This window comes from Pyrgilauda ruficollis, unplaced genomic scaffold, assembly GCF_017590135.1.
Source record: "Pyrgilauda ruficollis isolate IOZ18807 unplaced genomic scaffold, ASM1759013v1 scaffold5, whole genome shotgun sequence".
NCBI lineage: Eukaryota > Metazoa > Chordata > Aves > Passeriformes > Passeridae > Pyrgilauda > Pyrgilauda ruficollis.
Genome location: NW_024526599.1, coordinates 9,352,214 through 9,372,443, shown reverse-complemented (window position 1 = coordinate 9,372,443; position 20,230 = coordinate 9,352,214). Strand labels below are relative to the sequence as shown.

The window sequence follows — 20,230 nt, the reverse complement described above, 5'->3', positions numbered from 1 at the left end:
CCATGCATTGAAAATGTAGTTAAGTTTTTCAATACCTTGGAAGTTAAAGTACAGGAAAACTACCATAACATTTTTAAAACAGTGCTAGAAACATTACCTGCGTGAGTACTGTAAGACATTTTCTATTTTAAATGCTATTAAGTAACATTTTTGAATAGCATTTTTACTATGAGTGATGTAAATGGCCTCTGAAATACACTGTTTTATTCTGTAAAAGTCATTTGTCCCATTATGATAACTGTAATCTTTTTCTCTCCTTTTTTATTTTATTTTGCTGCTTGCCTTTTCTAGGAAGTAGAGGTTGGTATGCTTCTTCTGTCTTTTATGATACTGTGAGCTTTTCATGGATTCCTTATATTTTACTAAATTTAGGTTGTTTCTCCCCCTCCAGGATGATTATTTTCGTACATGGAGTCCGGGTAAACCATTTGATCAAGGTAAGATTCTGCTCCTAGGTACTTGTGTGGGATAAAATTTAAGTAATTATATTTGTGCTCTTGTTCTAGAATACTAACAGAATTCTGTTAATTTGTGTGATTTTCTTTGTCTTCAAATAATTGATTTAAAGAGGACATGAAATTCAGCCTAATCATCATTTTATGTCTGTGATTTTTTTCAAACATTTATTGATTAGAGAGAGGTGGGAGTGTTCGAAACCTCCAAGGTAGCTTAGTTACCCTTGGTAAAACATGAAGTTTGGCAGGTTTTGTTTTATTTGTATATTGAAGTTAAGAACTCATGTGTTTTCAGTAGGACATCTGACAAAAAACAGGCATGCAGTCTAATACTTGTCTTTTGCAGTCAAGAAAAAAAAATATAAAGATTTTGAATGTCTCTTTATATCCATTGGATAAAAGATGATCTAGAAAAACAATTTTGGGAGTCTGTCATGTTCAAGTGATCTATCTTGAGGCAAAATGCAGCTGGAGCTTTGGGATTGCTGCAGTACAGCAATTTTAGGCTGAGAATACTATGAGCAAATGCAGCAAACATTCCCATTACACATTCCCTCCCCAGGCATTGGAACTTAATATTTACTGTCAATATAATCCCCCTCATGTATGCTGTTGCAAAGTGTATTGCTGCCATTTTAAAACTGCTGAGGATATTGGTACTTTTTTAATTGCTCTGAGAAATGGTTTTGAGGAATTTCACAGAATGCTTCAGGGACTTTGTCTTGTCTGGTAGTACCAGTGGCATAAATGCAATGAAGAAACAGTGCAGGGGCTCACAGACAAGAGACCAAGATAAAAATATGTTGTGAAGATAGTGTTTATTCAGTTTCAAGAACTTCCTCCACAATGGATACTTACTTATTGTAATTAAAAAAAAATATTGTGGTTCAAGGAACTGGTAATTGTGCATATTTATAAAAACAATTAATATCTTTCATATAAGCCTTGCAGTCCCTAAAGGGCTCTGTGTGAAAGTTGGTGAGAAGGGACATTTTACAAGGACATGTGATAGGAAAAGAGGTAATAGCTTTAAGCAGGAGAAAGGTTTAAATTAGACACTAGGAAGAAATTCCTTACTATAAGATGGGATGAGGCACTGGAACAGGTTGCCCAGAGAGACTGTGGACCTCCCATCCCAGAAGGTGTTCAAGACCAGGCTGGATGGGGCTCTGAGTAACAAGGTCTAGTGGAAGCTTCACTGCCAGCAGTGAACAGGGGCACTGGAACTAGATGATATTTAAGATCCCTTCCAAGATTAACTATTTCATGATTCTATGAATAGTGTTTTAATTCATTCTTCCTCATTTTGGCACATTTTGAAAGGCCTTCATATGTTAATGTGTTAAAGTATGTCGAAATTGCTCATGTAGACAGATCTGTGTAATTCTATTTGTGTTAATAAGAGCTTCAAGTACACTAGGAGGGTAACCCTTACTATGAAAATGTATAATGTATAATGGTATTTATTCCTGGGCTGCAAAATCTATTTTTAAAGATAGAAAAATACTGTGATTTGCATTGCAGTCCACCAACACAATTTCTTAAAGCAACATCTGGCATTTGTTTGAAAAAGAGGACTTGGTCAAATTGAACTGTTGTTTGCTTCTATCTTTATAAGATAGAAAAAACATATTTAAATGTTCTGACTGTATATTTTATATGTGTGCCTATATGTATACACCCCTAAATGTTTTTGTTTTTCTGTAAATACTGCAATGTAACTTGTTAATAAACAGTTATGTGGGGCACATATTACTGTTGGAATAAATCTGAGTGTTCTGCTAACATATTTAGTTACTGCTAAAAGGCAGGTTTTGCTCTTTCAGTGGTTCTAGAAAGCAAGTGGAATGTTTTGTGTTTAGGACTAAAGTTGACTACTTTTAGTAGCTTTATCAACGTTTTATCAATGCTTACTCAAGTTAACCTCCCCATACACATACAATATTTTCTGACACATTTTCTTCATGCACCACTTTTACATCAGACGAAAATATACAGAATACTTATGGTACATTTTATTTTTAGACTACAGATGTTAGCAGAGCTTGGAGGGTGTAACTATTGAATGAAATTGCATACACAAAGACACTGGTGTAATTTGGTGAAGTGGAAAGGATGTTTTCCTTTGCTCAATGGAAGTACCTTGGAGGAAAAGTGGAGTATATTCATGTAATTGAAAAAAATGCAGCGTGACATTTGCTGTGGAGGTTGAATACCCTGAAGGTATGGTGGGTTCATAGATGTATTTATGAAATTTCTTGTAGACCATTCCACTGAATTATTTTTGGCTTTTGTAGTATCAGGTTATATTAGATGTCTGTTTACAGCAGAAATTTTGTAGATACTGTTATACAACAAAACCAGATTTTGAAACTATTTTACTTATATTAGTTTAATGTTTGCCTTTTAGCTCTGTGTATTTCATCTACCTAGTTCTGTAATAATTTGGGTAACTAAGGATATCCAAATATATGCAAACACATCTCTATAATTTGCAAATACATTTCTGTACTGTGAACTGAAATAATTTAGAGTCATATTCAAGAAAATAATTTGATTCACTCATTTGCAAGCCCTAGGAAGTCATAAGGGAGTTTAATGAAGATCCATTAGTTGAAGACTGAAAACAGTCGTGTAGAATTAACTTTGCTGCATTTGATATGTGCTCTCATGATCTAGATTTTGCAGTAGAACTATTGATGTTTTTAAACTAGAAATATAAATCCATCACTTTCAAGATAAGCTGCAGGGTTTTGCAATTAAAATGTATCACATAGTACTTTAAAATATTGTCTCAGATAAAGAAATAATGGTGTCTTTTTAAGAGCACACTATGCATTTCAAAAAGAGCAGAACTGAAAAGCTTTTTAAAATATTTCATGCTTATTTACTAGTAAGACTAAGCTGTATTTGATCTGGTGAACAGTTTCCAGTTTCAGGTGTTTAGGTATGTTTAGGAATTCTGCTCACTAATGAACACACTAAATCCTATGTTAACAGATTCCCACTGCTTTATGATACTATCAGCTGGCCCTTGTCTGGAAAGATCTCTTCTAGATGTCTGAGGAACACTTTCATGGTGCTTTTTCTTAATTATCTGATGCTGTGTTTAGATGATTCTTTTATTATTTTTCTTTTATTATTTCTCTTTTATAAATTTATCTATTGTGGTAACATCACAAAAGTGCCTTGTCCTGCACAACTCACAGACTTGGCTCCTAGCTGAGGTTCACTGGCTAATACACATCTGCTTCTCTGGTTACGGCTTGCAAATTGTTTCAGTATTTATTTCTATGGGGTCATCAAATGGATTCTAAATTTTTTAGCTATTTTTAAAAGAGTCTGTAGAAAGGATTTTTATTGAGGCTACACTGAGCCCATAATAAGAGGTTTTGCTTGCCTTCAGTAGCAGTCTAAGCCCTTATTTCCTGCTGTTTTGTCATCTTTGCTTTATGCCCTGATGTTAGGTCTAGAGCCACCATATCAAGGATTATTGTAAGATAAAGTAAGAAGTGGTTTGGTTTTTTTTTTTTTTTTTTGTTTTGTTTTGTTTTGTTTGTTTGTTTGTTTTTAACACGGCCAAATCCGGGATGCAGGCGTCAGGAAAGTGGAAATGTGATGCAGGTGTCAGAAAAGTGGAGAAGTGATGGTGTCTGTCCAGAGGTACAACACCAGAGCTTCTCGAGCTGGCAGTGTGCTGAGAAAAGGGTGTATGGAACTGTTTCTTTGCAGTTACAAACCTGCTAAAATTTAGTCCTGCAAAACTCTCACTTTAGAAGTTCAGCTTCTCTCTACTGTGCTAGTATGTCCCAGATAATGGCCAAGTCCATGAGCATTGCATATCTAAAAATACATTGGTGTGTGCTGGGACTGCTTCTTCTTTACAGGCTCACTTAAAGGCCTTTGCTTATATTTGCTACTGAAATTTAATATGAAGGCATGTAAAGCAGCTAACAGAGGTAGGTATTAAGAAGATGAAATTTGGAAAAACATTACAATTTAATGTTGAGGGAAAAAGAAATAGTTTAATAAATCCCTTTAAAAGAATTAAACAGTAAGCAAAGACTAAAGAAGAAAAAAAAAGAGCTGTACATAGTTTTACTTGAATAGAAGAATGGAACCTGAAACACTAGAAGTTGCCTTTTTGACCTGTTTAACATCTTGCATTTAAAAACATCTTAATCTTTAAAATTACAAATATAAAGAATGTTAAGAATTACTCTTTACAGAATTTATTTTATGTGGAGGTTGTCATTCAATTTTACCACAATTTTTCAATTTCCTGGTCATTTTTGTCATTCCAGTCTTCTTCAAAATGCAGATATGTTTATATTTCTGATGTATTAGATACTTCATATGAATAGTCTACTGGATTCTGGTTTAGTTGGTTTAAAAAAATTTAAAAGCTGAAGTTGATTACAGTAAAATGAAATTGATTAAAATTCCCTATGTAACTTAAGAATACATAATGAAATACAAGAAATTAGAGTTCTCCAAGAGACAAAAATAGAGTCATTAAGGTTGGAAAAGACCTGTGAGATCATCGAGTCTAACCTTTAAGCCAGCCCTTCCAAGCCCACTGCTAAACCATGTTGCTGAGTGCCACATTTGCACGTCTTTTAACCACATCCAGGGACAGTGCTACTTCCAATGCTTGGCAACCCTTTTTGAGGGGAAAAAACTTTTTCCTGCTATCCAATCTAAAATTTCCCTGGTGCAACTTGAGGCCGTTTCCTTTTTGTCCTATCACTCATTAGCTGGGAGAAAAGACCAACTCCCACCTCAATGGACTCTCCTTTCAGGGAGTTGGAAAGGGTGATAAGGTCTCCCCTGAGCTTCCTTTTCTCCAGGCTAAACAACCCAGCTCCTTCCGATGTTTCTCATCAGATCAGTGATCCAGGCCTTTCCCCAGCTCTGTTGCCCTTCTCTGGACATGCTCCAGCACCTCAATGTAGAGAGTGCCCCAAAACTAAACTCAGGATTCGAGGTGTGGCTTCACCAGCACTGCATGTTGCAGTTATAGCGTGTTGTTTTGCAGGAATAATCACCTTGGCAAGTGAGACAATAGGTGGGAGAATTTTCAGGAAGGTGCATTTCTGCTCTTACAGGTCTGCAGGTGTTTCTTTGCCCTTGTTGCTCTATCCGAAGAGCCCAGATGTCAGTTCTAACACAGCCAGCATGTCTCTGAATTATGATTTAGTGTGTTTAGGAAAGGATAATAAAATGCTTAACTGTTTGCTGGTGATATATCACTATTGTGAATGTTCAAGTAGTCTTAAGGTGTTCTTTTGTTTCTGCCAAATCAAGAAAGTGAACATTTTGATATAAAAATAAAAAACAAAAGTGCTTTAATAAAGCTGTTGAAAACTTAAAAAGTATGCCAGAGAAGTGTGTACTTGCATTTCTCCTTGTCTTAGTGGGTTTGGTTATCTTTGCAGAATATTTGAGAGTTCCTTATTATATATAGAAGAAGCTCAATATAATTGTCCTAATTTTGTTGTCACTTGTCTGGGCCCAAAATAGCTATGTTTTTCAGCAATTTAAACAAACAGGATCATTTCTGAATTGTCACAGATAATGATAAGGGAGGCATTTGACTCTGTGTGGAATTTCTCATTTACATCTCTTTTTGAGCTATGTGTAACCTATTCTCTTGTAAACTTTCAAGTAATACCCAAAAGACAAAACATAAAAAAATGGGAAGGTTTTTGAAGCAGAGGTCATAGATATTAGTGAGGGGGAGATTTTCTTATAATTTAGTTACTGCACAAGTGGCTTAAAAAGTGTGACTTACTGAAGATGATTGTTTTAAAGGGAGTGGAGAAAGAATGAGTGAAGTATTTGAAATTTTGAAAAATAGATCAAGCTTTAGTGGGTTCATTCCAGAGGAAGAACATAGACTGACAGATTCAATTTTACTTTTTTAGCACTTATTTTAACTTATATTATGAGTACCTAGAATACCATGTTATGAATCAGTGTAATGGCATTTTCATGTCCGTTTTAGGAAAACATTATTTGCAGCAGTGAGCAGAATAGAAATACGCAGTACTTTGTGTCAGGTGGTTATAAATTGGTATTAGATGTTTCTTTGTGTATCAGAACTTTTGTGTGGCATAACTACAACCATTGCAGGGCGGCTAGAAACCCACTGCTGATGTCCCAGAGGTTACTAATATAGAACATTAGGAACAGTGGTGATTTTTACAGAAGCCTGATAGAGACTTTACTCAATTGTCCTTGAGTCATCAGTATGGAGAGTTCTGAGCACTTGTGAGAGGAGAATTTCTTGTGTAGAAATTACCTCCATACACACAGCCACCTTAATTATTGAAGCACTTGCTCATGAGTTAGAAACCAGACTACACAACCAGTGATGTTCAGGGATTTGAATCTAAACTTTTAATTACATCTTTGGCCACCTACAGAAAAACCTCTATTCTAGCCTTCTTACTGAGGCTGTAGATTCATGTGTCCAGATGGAACTAGTGTTCAGGAAGATTCCTCTTGTGAACATCCAGCTGTAGTTAGCCATTCTGCTTTTCATGCTATGTAGTGAATTTTACATGGCAAATACAGTCTCTGGGAAAAGAAACAAATATTTGAGGTTCTTCTTTTTCAGAACATTCTCATCAGGTTACTGAGGTAGGCTACTTCTTGTTTATTCTCTCTTTTTTATATAAATTTCAGCTTTCTAGCAGCAAAGAGATTCATTTGTATGTTGAAGTTAAAAGGTGTTGATTCTCAGTGGATGTGTTGCATAGTAAGATGGGCTTCTCTTGTTATGAATCCACAGCAGTGTGGATTCAAACCACCTGTGACTGAGGAGGGTATGTGCACATGTAAATTTTGAATGCCGATCACTGTACAATTTAGGCAAAAGATAACCATTACCACTATTCATTGAAATGAAACATTTATCTGAGCTGTGTTAGCTGATAATATCAACAGAGTGTTTACGTGATCTGCCTTGCTCTCCTCCCTGCTGTTACTGGAAATTGTGGTGCTGGGGACCCACAACACTTGTCAGTGAGAAATCCTGCTATAGCAGGTGAGAAATTCTCCGTCTTTCAAAATGGAGAAGTAAAGATACTCACGGTCTTCAGGTACCTTCAGGAATTGTGTGATTTATCAAAGGAGGCAATATGAGTCATTCCCTTCTATGGCTCTGTCTGCCTTGCGCTATAACCTAGGCATTTGACCTGATTATTAATATTTTACCCAAAAGTTTTAGATAATTTAAATGTTTTTTCTCCCCGCATTGTCAAATATGAAAACTTTGCAAAGAAGTCAAGACTTGCCTTTTAAAGTAGTGGGATGCACAAAACATATCTGAAGTTTTGGTAAATGGAAACAAAATATGTAGTTGCTTCTTATTTTGCCCATCAGAAATGAATCAGAACACTGGAGGAAAAAAATAGACTGTAAGTCTGAAAACTTTGTCCTTAACCTTTTTTCACCTTTCATTTTGCTTGGGAGTGGAAAGAAAGGAACATGTTAGAATGCTCTCAAAAGATATTGGAATAATGATAATTTGCTCTGGTTTCTGCTGAAGTGCTGCCATTAAGAATATTCTTATGTTATGGCTTGCTAGTCTTCATTTCCTATTATATTCCCTATAAAAGTGGTGTTCTGAATAATGTCAGTTTTTGGGAGTGCCAGCTGTAAATTAGCTTACAGAAGGGATGATGGGAAGCTTTTTTAATTGCTTTCTCAAATTTGAATTATAAATAAATCTATTAGTAATAATTGAATAAAGTTTTTAAATATTAATTGCTTCCTTAACATGTAAGAAAAACAAATCCATACTAATCTATAAAAGTCAGCAGAAGTTCCTAATGTCATAGTGACTTATCATTTACAGTGTAAGTTCTTAGAGAAATAGTAGATGTTAAAAAACATTTTGGAATTTTGCTTTTTGTAACAGTGATATTTTTCTGCTCGTTGAAATTTAGGTAACATGACATTTCATGTTACTGTAACCAGATACATGGACAAATGTAAAGTAGGCATGCAGACAAATAACCTATAGCAAGTACACTTTTCTGAATATTAGAAACTGTGTAAAGTGAACATTACTGAGTTGTTAAAGCTCATATCAGACCTGCATCTTTAGAAGCTGGTTGTGTGTGACATTGTAGGAAGTCAGCTGATACAGTATTAAAGAGGAGATTTCTGACAAGACTTGCATAAACATATTTCTTATGTCTAGACTTCACTCTCTATAATGCAAACCTTTACCTGTTTTCAATAGCAGTGTAACTGTGCTGTACAACTGATGTTTTCACTTCAATTGTGGGGGGGCAGAAGCCTCTAATTTTCATAAATATGGTGATATTTTAGTAAATGTTGATTGGATAAAAATTGAAGAAGTAAAGACTTAGTGCCCTGTATTTCTTGATATAAATGAGTTACATGCTTAGCAGGAAACTCAGGAAACTGATACTTTTCCTGAAATAAATTTATGCATTTTCATAGTACTTTAAGATATTTAGGATGATGTCTTGTGGAGACCAGACACATAGTCAGACGTGTCCCTGCATTGTAAGGGGAGTACAGTTCCTCCCCAGCATGAAGAATTTTGGGCCCTGGTTTTGAAAACTGTTTTTCTTGTGGTTTAACCTTTATTTCCCATGAAAATTATTCATTTGTCAGTTCCTAGTATCAAATAAAACAGGCTCAAGAGAAAGGCAAGCCATTTCCATGCTTTTGTGCATATCTTATTTTTTTAGTCCTTTCAAAGCTGGCAAAATTAGTAATGCAATCTGATGTGGATGCTATGTACTTTATAGTGTAGGATTGACTAGAGCACCTGGTGTTCAGAGAGAAAAAAGAGGAAGACTTGTAGTGGTTTTCATGGTTTCTAGCAAAATTTCTTTCTGTGTTCTTTCTTGTTTTATCCTCTGGCATGTTGTTAGTCCAGACAGACATTTACCCTTCAGTTAGTTCAATTTTTTGCATTCCAAAAATCTGCGCTTTTTTATCAGTTATGTATTTGATGTATCTCTCTGTTGCTGTTTTAAAAAAAAATGTTTCCAAGGATGCACATTCTTTTTTGACTTCTACATCAGTAACACTTGGTTCAGTAACTAAGAAAGTTTCGTGAAAAAGTGAAAAGGGAAAAGGGAGGCCGTGTGTCACACGTAAGGCGAGGAAAAAGCACTTTACAGGGAACTCATAGCTGACAGAGAACAAGTTCAGCAGGTCATGGAGTGATGGTGTGAGTTAGTGTCAGTGGCATGACTGTGAGTGCTGGACATGCTTTTGGATATAGAAATGATCCTGTGATTTTGACGCCCGTGGCTCTGCTGGCTTGCTCACCTTGTTAGTGAGTCTGTATCTCACCTGAGGTGATCCAGGGTTACATACAGGGCGCGATAGCCACTGAGTCAGCAAATAGCAAAAGATTATATTACTTATATCAGTAAATACTGAAAGTCCTTGTTTCCATTTGATACCCATCTTCATGTTGACATAAAGACAAAGTGGGAAATTACTATCTCTTGTTTGTTAAGTTGGGTTCTGCCTGTAGTGTTTTGCCAAAATGTAACATATTGCCAAAACCATGTTTTATGGCTAGCTAAATTTGATGGAATTGTTCAAAAATACCTTCACAGTCTCAAGAACTTTAGAAATGAAGTAACCATTTCAGTGGGAATGGTTACATGATCTCCTCTGTTCATTTTTTCTCTGGAATCTGTTTCCTACTTGATATTAAATTCAGCCTCCTTATATTCCAGATTTCTGTTTCCCAGGTTTTTTTTTTTTTTTTTTTTTTTTTTTTAATTTCATTAACCTATTCTATTTAACAGAAGAGCTATCTGAAGATAGGCAACATTCCAGTATTGCTACCTTAGTGTCTCCATCAGGGAACATTCTGGGAAGAGGCACTTGGGCCAGTAGCTTAAATGATTACTAGTGGCTGGCATTACATCCTGCCTGACTTCAAGCAGAGAAAATATTTGAAATGGAATCTAAAATCCAAAGTAAATTGGAGAAGGATATGCTCTCCTTAATTTTCACTCCAATTCTCTAACCCTAGTTCAGTAATTTTTTTTGGCTGCAGTTGCTTCCCATTTGTATAGAATTGTTGTAATCACATTTATTCTGGATTGTGTGTGGTGGTTTTATGGCTAGTTTGCCATAGAAATAAAAATATGTGGAAGAAGAATACTTCTTTTCATATGGGTTTTGTGGCAGTTAACAAAATACTTTTTTGTCTGCATTGAATTATTATTATACCAATGATTCCATCACTTTACTGCTTTGATGATAGTATGATCTATTTGTTTTTGCACAGCTGAATGTATTATTAAAAAAATCCTGAAAAAGTCACTGCTCAGACTATATTTAATCACACTTAGCACTACAACATCATGCATCAAAACTGCAACTAATGATCAGCTCGGTTCTTGTTTTCTGGGTACGTGCATGGTTAGGAGGCTTAAGTTAATATCCTCTGTCAGGTCACGTAGAGATGTGGTTAAAAGATTACTTTTGATTGTGAAGAACAGAAGAAACATAAATTATCTTTTAGAAAATGTATATACAAATGTATGCTGTCTGGCACATGGTGTGATTGTTGGGAATGTCCTGTGCAGGGCCAAGAGTTGGACTTGTTGGTTCTCGTGGGTCCCTTCCAACTCAGAATATTCTGTGATGCTGTGCTATTTTATAAGCAGATGCAAGAGATGGGGAAAGAGCATTTCTGAATACTGCACAGTAATATGTTAATGTGAAGAAGAACACAGGAGAACTGAATTCCAGTTGTTCACAGTTTTCTTGATTAAAACAAGGATACCAGTAGGGGTGAAAAAACCAGTTTTGGAATAGTTAGGTTACTTGAAAGGACACAATGAAGGTCGGAGAAGGGAGAAATTGATTGTCTCTTGAGATAGCTTAAATTGCCAGATGCTTTTCTATATTATAGCCATGTAGCCGTGAAAGAAAGATGCGAGTTTAGTGGTAAGCAACAAACAGCATTATTTGGCTCTTCCAGTATTATAGCCAGAAATCACTGTTCTTAGTTGGATTTGTACTTCAAAAATGAGTATGGATTATGACTAAAGGACCAGCTAAAAAAATTAAGCAGAAATAGAAACCTTGAAGTAGGTAGAATTTATGTTTAAAGATGGAGTCACACAAATCACTCACCTGCATATTTTAGTTTACTTTTTCTTTTACTGAAATGTCATCTGAGTAATAATCTCTTAGTAAATCCAGTGTCATTGTTCACCACTTAATGTTGAGTAGGAGGAACCCAGTTGTGTCATAGTAAACACTTAAGGGAAACTGCTTTCAGTGTGGTAATACCATTATTTGGGGATTGCAGTCAGAGAGTGGCAGTTGTTAAAAGAGTATAGCAGGGAGTACTTACCTACACAACAGCTGTATTTCTTTCTGGCTCCTTTCAATCCAGCAGCATACAATCAGCAGGCCAACCCCCTCCACATACTGGGTGGGTGTATGTGTGGTGTTTCTGTAACTGTTAACAACTTTCTAAAACTGTTTTCAGCTTTAGATCCGGCTAAAGATCCATGTTTGAAGATGAAATGTAGTCGCCATAAAGTCTGTGTTGCACAGGATCAACAAACTGCAGTTTGCATTAGTCATCGAAGGCTTACGCACAGGTAAATACTTCAAAAGTTAATCCTATAGACATTTTTGTAGTGTTCATGACTTGTAAACCATAAATCCATTTTAATTAGTTTAATTACTTAACAAGATGTGAGCAGAGTAGAAGTGGATTTTAGAAGTCATTATGTATACATAATTTGATTATAATGTTTACTACTTGATTCTTTTTGGCTAGAATATTAAAAAAGTATACATATTATAGCATATTATACATATATAGCAAGCTGCTGGTACAAATGCGTTTAGGGAAATACCCACTGTGCCAGTACTAAATGAATAAAAATATTGTGATAGAATCCTACTGCTGTACATTACTTTGACATCATTGCTTCTTATATGAAGCTAGAGAACTCAAAACTGCCTGCTGAAATGTAGATAACAGCCTGATACAGTGTAAGTTTTTTGACATTAGTGGGAGGTTTTTCCTCTCTTCTTTTTCTCTTCTGTGCATTGTGATTTTCTTTGCATGCTGGACTGGTTAAATGTGAGGAGAAAATATATAGCAAATTCATGTGTTTTTATGGCTTTGTCTAAGGCAGAAATATGAATATGTAGGACCTGAACCATTCACTTAGTTGACTGTTGTGTGCTAAGGAGGTGGAGTCAAATTGCATTTTCAACTTGACATTGTTCTTTTTTTGCACACTTCATTATGGGAAACAGGACACAGTAGAATGGCTAAATTTCAATAAATTGATTTAAATAAGTGTCTGTTAAAGTGCTTTGCTTAGTAGGGGCTGTAAAGAGCTGAGGAAAATAAGACTTCCTTGTGTGTTGGAAGAGGATCATTTCAAGTACAGTTTTATGAATGATACAAGGAATGTTCTTCTGAGTGTCTAGTTATGTTAAATACATCCATCTGGAGCTTTTCAAACAAGAAAGATAGTACATAGTGAAAGGAAAAGTTTAAACTGTTCTCGATCTGCAGCTGTACTTAATTAACAAAAAACCAGTATTTGTGGAGTTACACTGTTTATATTAAACAATCTCAGTGTAGAGCTAGACATTTTAGTTTGGTAAGGTGCTATATATGGTGCAAGAATTATTATCAGACAAAGGCAGGTAGCCTGCTTTCAGCTTCCTGTGAAGTGTCGGGAATACATGAGTGTTAACTGTGAAGAAACTATACAATAATTCAAAATTTCTGAGGTATTACATGTCATGGAAAACAATGCAAATAATGACATTTTCTAGTTAAGTATACATGCAGTAGGTGACAACTGAACTCTTTTAGATTAGATGAAGATGACTACTCTTGAATTAAGAAACTTTTTGACATCAGCCTTCATCCCCGTATTATTCCTCCCACAGTTCTTAGTACTCTTTTAGAAAGGTAATATTTTAAAAGACAAAACTTGCCTGAATATAATGCAGTCAATAATGGGAAACTTTAGAATGGCAGAAACGTGATGATTGTAAAAGCACTGTAAACCTAGTCTTGCAAGGTAGATTAAGCAATTTTTTACCTACCTGTGCTGAGCCAGGGCAGGGTTTTTCCAAGCTTAGATCTCCCTGTTCCCCCAGATTACCACATACAAGGAGAAATAATTTGCTTTCTTTCTAAAAAGGTTTTTTTCATGCAGTTTCTTTTCGTAACATGGTGGGTTTAAAGTATGAGTATCATAAACACAAGGAGACATGTCTGCTGAGTCTCTTTACCACGACTGATTTTCTTTGCCCAACATGTTGTTCCTTCACTTGTGTCTACAGTTGACATACTGGTTATCAGTAGGGCCATCTGTTTCTCAGATTTCCCAAAGGACTAGTGCACTCTGTATGAGTCTTGGTAAAAATTAGATGAGAAAGCATAACTTGACAGTTGATAATATAACCCATCTACCAGTATCCATTTCTAAGATATCATTTGTCTGTAATCTCTTGTGAATAAACATTTACAAAATTTTCATCCCAGTAATCCTTCCTTTTTGCTTGGTTTGTGTGTGTGCACATGTGGTGTCCTTCTAGGATCGGATAATATGAATAATTAAAAAAAGGTAGTTGGGGATGTTTTCTGAATAAAATAGTTGAGACCTTTTTCATGAATTATTGGGAGCTCTTCGTAAAGAACTTGCCCATAGATTTTAATTTGGACATATTTACTGTATAGATCCATAGAAGTTCCAGAGATTTTTCCCAAGACTCTTGCACGGGAAAAGTATTTTAAAGTATGTGAATTGATACAGTGGCAAAGATGATCCCCAAGAGACTGTCAGGGAAGAGGAGACTTTGCACACTTCCAAGATAAATAAAATGTTTATGGGCACCTTTGGACTACCCGCAGGGAAAGAGGCATGAAATACAGTTACAGCTGAGTAGATTTTTCTGTAGTGTCATCAAGTTGAAATGCTCTGATTTATAGTTGAATTCTCTATTACTAGAAGCAGCATTCCCAAGCAACCCTATTACCTATTTCATCAATTTCTGTTTATAAATTCTGTTACTTTCTTTAGGTAATAGCATAGAGAAGTTGCTAATCAGTGAAGACTGATAATTGTATCAAATGGAGGACTTAGTTTGGTAATTTCTTTTGTTGTTTGTAAGAAACTAACTTTCAGAAAAAACACATAGGCATAGACATTGTTGTTCAGTCCGTGCTGTCCTAGGTGTTCTTCTCTGTACAGTGCAATCTCCAAACTATTGCAGCCCAGTTCGGATGACTGAGGGCCCCTCAGCACCACACAGTGAGGCATGGGTGGATATCCCAGCCACCTGCAAGACTGGTAGGGACGTGATATGACAAGGTCCCAACAGGTTTAATTAATGTCACAGCACACTTTAGTGATGATTCTACCTGTGCTTTCAGAAGTGTTAAAATTTCTTTTAGACTGGGGATCTCAGCACTGTGATCTTACTGTAGTGTGCTTGCATTTGTATGGTTTCAAAACCAGCTACTGTGTCTCACTGTCCTTTTCATGGAGTTGTGGGTCAGACAAGCCTATGGTTTTGCTCTTTCCTCAGTTTCCATGGCAGCTGAGGGAGATCATGTCCTCCCTCAGTCTCCTCTCATGGCTCATTTCTCTTTCTGGTAGACTGCCAAGATGGCAAGTCCTCTGCTAGCACACTCCTGCAGGGCCACAGCACAAGAGCTTCCTTTATGTGCTGTCCTGGAAAGATTGAATAGCATTTGACAAAAAGATGAAATAGGTGTTGTAGATCATTGGTCATGAGAATAGTTGGAAGTACCAGGACTTTGAAAACACAGAGATTTGCTTAAAGGAGCAAGGTTTTTGTTGGTAGCAGGTAACAGCATTTGCATCTCTGCTGGCTTTAACTGTCTTGGAAACTGTGTTCTGTGTGCTACACACTTAGCTCTCTGCTGTGAAAGAAAGATTACTTGAGGGGAAAATATGCAGGATATGTATATAAATGTTGTTCACATTATTCCCATGTGGATTGCTGTGGAAAAGGAGTATCTGCCAGCACTACATATTACATCATAAACAGGTAATTCAAACTATGATGTAAAATAGAATTTCCATTGATTCTTTGAAATTTGGGAATTTGTCATTAACTTTTCCTTTTGGCCGAATGGTGTTTTGTCATCCTGTTGCGCTTTCCAGTTTATCTTTGTTGGGTAAGTAAAAGGGCTTTATGGGGAAAAAAGTCTGTAAAGGGTCTTTATATGAAATAATGAAATGCTTTGGAGTATACCTTATTCCATTACAAACACAACTTGCAGAACATGAAATACAGTATTGGTTATATTGGGATGTATTGATGTGAGTGTTACGGTGGCAGGCAGGATGTTCACACTGGGAGAAATCAGCTACTCATTTTAGTTTCCGATCTCTTCACTCTCAGGAGGTTTAGCTATTTGCGTCTGCAGTACTAAGAATCTCTGGCAACTGTGAGTTCACCCCAGTGAGCTTGAGGAAGAGGAAAGAAGTTATGTGAGTGCTCTGCCAGAAGACATTTGGACAGGAATAAAAAGGATGAGTCAGAGGAGAGGGCTGTAGGTGGTAATGGACATTTCCTAATGCCCTCAATGGTATGTGTGCTTTTTGTGTATTTAGCACAGCAGGTGGTGGAGATAAATCCTACAATCTCCATGTACTTCTTGTTGCCACTTTGAGTGAGGAAAGAAAGGATATGTGCTGACACCACGACATGCAGGAGCTCATTAAGGCCATGCAAGCTGGTAACTAACCAGGCTCAGAAAAATGGAAAAGTTAGTCCAGTGGTGACCTGTCCTAGATTTACAGGTCCTGATGAATAGTGTGTTAACTTCCTTTTAGATTTGAAAGGGAGAATTACGATATTGACACGTACTCTAATTTTCATTAAGACTGACATTGTGTGAATAATAGGCTGCAGTACTAAACTAAGGAGTGTATAGGTGAAGTTCTAATCCAGTAGGTTATCTGCAGATAAAGAGCAGGAAAACTTGGAAAAATGGGAAAGGGTTTCTACCCAGCAGAGAATTCTAATGTAAGAATACCTGTCAACATGGGGCAGTGCCTATGGTTTCAGGAGAATTACTTTTATTGGAATCCTTTTTGTACTCCACGTTTGTTAAAAATATTTAAACCTAACACCTAAAGGTGAAAGAAAGAAGAGGCAGTGCGGGCTCTTCTTCAAATGTTTCTCTTTCCTTTTATCTCAATTTTTTTATCTCAAATCAGCTGCAGGAGACAATTTATAAATGAGATTAATTCAGTTGAGACTTAGTTATTGTACAGCCCATTCCAAGATTTGACTGCTTACAGCTGGAAACCAGTGAAGACTCTCTCAACATGACTATTCTAAAAGTTCTGAAAATTAGGAAATTGCAAAACAGTTTTGGGGTAAAAATCATGTTTCAAGTGAATCCCAGTGTCTTTGATGTATTAGAACCTGGTGACTAATATTGTACTCACTCATTGATCCTAGTGGACTCTGATTAAAAACCAGTCTCTTTTTCTTCTTCCATAAGGAGAAGAAAAGTACTGTGTAAAATTGATTTGATGCATTTAATCAATCAATGCTTGGAGGCATTAAATTATTTAGTGCAATGAAGGTGTGTGCAGTTTTTCTAGGCAGATGTAGATCTGTCTCTTTTGTGAGTTCCCCACAAGACATGATGCCCCCTGCCCCCACTGTGAAGGTCCTGCTATGCTCTTGTGAGTTTGTTTATGTGAATTGTGCAGATCGACACCACGGCTCCCTGCTATGGCAGAAATAGATTGCATTTGTCTCTGCCATAGCATGTTAAGATGGAATAACAATGTTTAAAGACCTGACAGCCCTTACTTGTGTAGTGATATCAAACTCCCTATTTCTTTGGATTTTTTACCATCTCCAATCATTTATTCTTAGGTTTCAGAATAGGAAGCAGTAGTAACTGGTTTCCAGTAAATATTAACTAAGCCACAGATTCTGGTGATACTTGTAATTCTAAAAAAAAACCCTCACTGCATTTTATTAAAGGTTAAGGTAGGACTGGCAACCTTTTCATGGTAAAAACATTTCAGTTACAGGTGTGAATCACCTTGAAAATAATGAGAGCTCACCAGTGATGAATAGAGAGTCATAATAAGAAAGCATTTATCTAAGTTAAAAGAAAGAAAAAATTATATAAGAAATAAAAAATTATAGTGGCTCTTTTTCTCTTAGAGCTCCACAAGGCAGACTCCAGAGAAGTGTGCAGACTGGACATCTGTAAGGTGCACAGCTGGGTAGAGGTGAGCAGTATAGAAAGCCTAATGAATTCACAGAATTCACTCTCTAGGAATTAGTAACTCTTCAGAGTTCTGTGAAATGAAGATAGATTTAGTGACAATTGTTCCCTGCCCCAAGCCTGTGTGGAGGAGGACCTGAATTTAGGGATTAATAAGAATTCTGTCATATTTCTGCCTGTGGGTGCAGTCTTCAAGGTACGACAGTTTCACTATTAAAGTGTTTTGAAGAGTGTCACTTTATTACAGACTCACAGAAGCTGATAGTGGTAAAGATGTTGCATCACCTAATCCAGTTTATTAAGGTAGTGGAGCTGGATAGCTTCATAGCTATCCAACTATAGCTTTTTTTCCTTTTTTTCTAACCTAATGAGAAAATCTTCCATATCAGCTCTAATAGATTTGCTTTCAAAACTGCAAAAACTTGTGGTGGCATTTAATCTTGTTACAACTTCCTTCAGGGTTTTGGTTTAAATGACATTTTGAGGTGCTCATTTGGTTCAAGTCATTGGTCATCTAGACCATTATCTTGCCTTGGACTCTGTCCTCTTCCAGTTTTCTGAAGAATATGGAAAATCAGTCTGAATGCATTTTCTATGAGATAGATTATCAGTAGATCTTCCCTGTATTTGGTCACCTTAGTATTTTAACTTGAGGAAAATGTTCCATCTCAGCTTGGAAGTGATGAGTGTTGAGCCTTGGAGCATGATGTGGATTATCCTGGAATGATGTGGCAGATGCTCAGAGTAACACTGTGAAAGAAAACAAAAACCCTTCTGTTTCTATTTGTGTGGGTGCTACATGGCTGAACTTATGCTCCCAAGCAGAAAAAGTGAAGAAGTCAAATTTGTGAGAGGCTTATTTGTGCCTATATGTGAGAAAAATTCACACATATATTTAGTACATACGTGTACATACATATGTGCACATTCATATATACATATATATGAGTGAATAAGTACACATGCATATGTATTCTTTTTGTTCATATTATATGGAAACGTGTATCCCAGATTTCCAGCACATCATACTTTTGAACCTGAGGTATTTTGCTATCTCCCGTCCTTTGCAATAAAGGAAAGAGGGGTTTTAATTTAGACTTATTACCACTAAATTTCTGATTAAAAAAGGAAAAAAGGATGAAATTGCAAATCTGTATTTGTATCTGTTGTTGTATTATTAGTCTGAGCAGTTTTGAAAGCAAATCTATTAGAGCTGATATGGAAGATTTTCTCATTAGGTTAGAAAAAAAGGAAAAAAAGCAGAGAAGGAGGAGCAATGTAGCTTTGTAGCTTTCCTGTCATTTTAGGTGCTGCAATGTTTTATTATTTAAATAAAAAGCCCAACAAAACAAACAAGCTTTCAAAAAACTGAAGGAAAACAAAGGAGTTGCTTTGGGCAGATTTTGTGAAAGTTGCAAACACCACTATTTAGGATGTCATCATTTCACATTATAATGCTGCTGAAGAAGGCCAGCTGGTGCAGTTAAGTCCCTTATTGGAAATTTTAGTCTGATTCATTACTGTGATTTGTAGTTGTACACAGAAACACTTAATCATTCTTATCCTCCAAGCTCTATTGAATCTACTGAAGGCTTTCTGGTTCTTTGCATAATTTGTGCTGCCAGTCTGCCAGCTTGGCAGTGTTTCAAGCTTGCTGCATTATCTGTGTTTGTTTGCACAGGAAGTGATGCTGCACGTAGGCTGAATTTACAGTAATTCTTTTGTAATAGGCTAATGAGCAACACTACTTCATTCACAATGCTAACATTATATAGCTTTGATTAGACCAATTATTGTGTAACTATGCCATTGTGATCATACTTGCACTCTACAAAGTACTGAAAAGGAAATGTGCTTAGCTGTAGCTTCATTGAACTTGCTGAGAAAATAATTTGGACTTTTATGTGCTTAAGAGAGGTGAAAATTTGAATATGTTGGAGATTTTTATATGCTATGCAATTGAATTTATTAAAGTGAGAAAATGAAGCTTCTTTTTTTACTCTCCATTTCATTGCACTGGGGAGGAAGGAAGGTGACTGACACTGTGCATCCTACATTCTGCATGTGCTCTGAAGGCCTGTTAATTCCTTGGTGAGCTTCTGTTCCCTCCATTCCTGGTAGTAGGAGTTATGGGTACACAGCTGGAGGAAAACAGGACCCTCTCATGGAATTCCTTCTCTCTCTCTATGGAGCTTTTGCTAAGACTAGTGGAAGACTTCTGTGTCGATTGCATTGGATATTGCAGTATCAGTGTTGTCCATATCAGCATTACTATTTATAAGGTTGTTACTCAGCCATACAATATTTATACTTCTTGCTGTCCAGCTCCAAATCTCAAAAATTGATGTCCTTATAGAAAAAAAGCCCCAACTTATCCAACCCTCAAACTGTGCCTATAAAAATCGAAAATATTAATTTTTTAATGTTTGGGTTTTGGTGTTTTTTTGGGTTTTTTTGGGTATGTAAAACAGATTTTAAATAA

General features: G+C 36.2%; 1 protein-coding gene across 3 annotated transcripts in view; it reads left to right on the top strand.

Moving 5' to 3' along the window:
* Positions 1-20,230, top strand: part of SPOCK3 (SPARC (osteonectin), cwcv and kazal like domains proteoglycan 3) — a 160,479-nt gene that overhangs the window by 58,926 nt on the left and 81,323 nt on the right. For 2 of the 3 annotated variants that reach the window (XM_041480137.1, XM_041480138.1), the window contains exons 3-5: positions 292-300; positions 392-437; positions 11,971-12,085. In XM_041480137.1, the coding sequence (XP_041336071.1) occupies positions 292-300; positions 392-437; positions 11,971-12,085 (170 nt within the window). The remainder of the gene's footprint in view (positions 1-291; positions 301-391; positions 438-11,970; positions 12,086-20,230) is intronic. The other variant, XM_041480140.1, reaches the window with a different exon arrangement.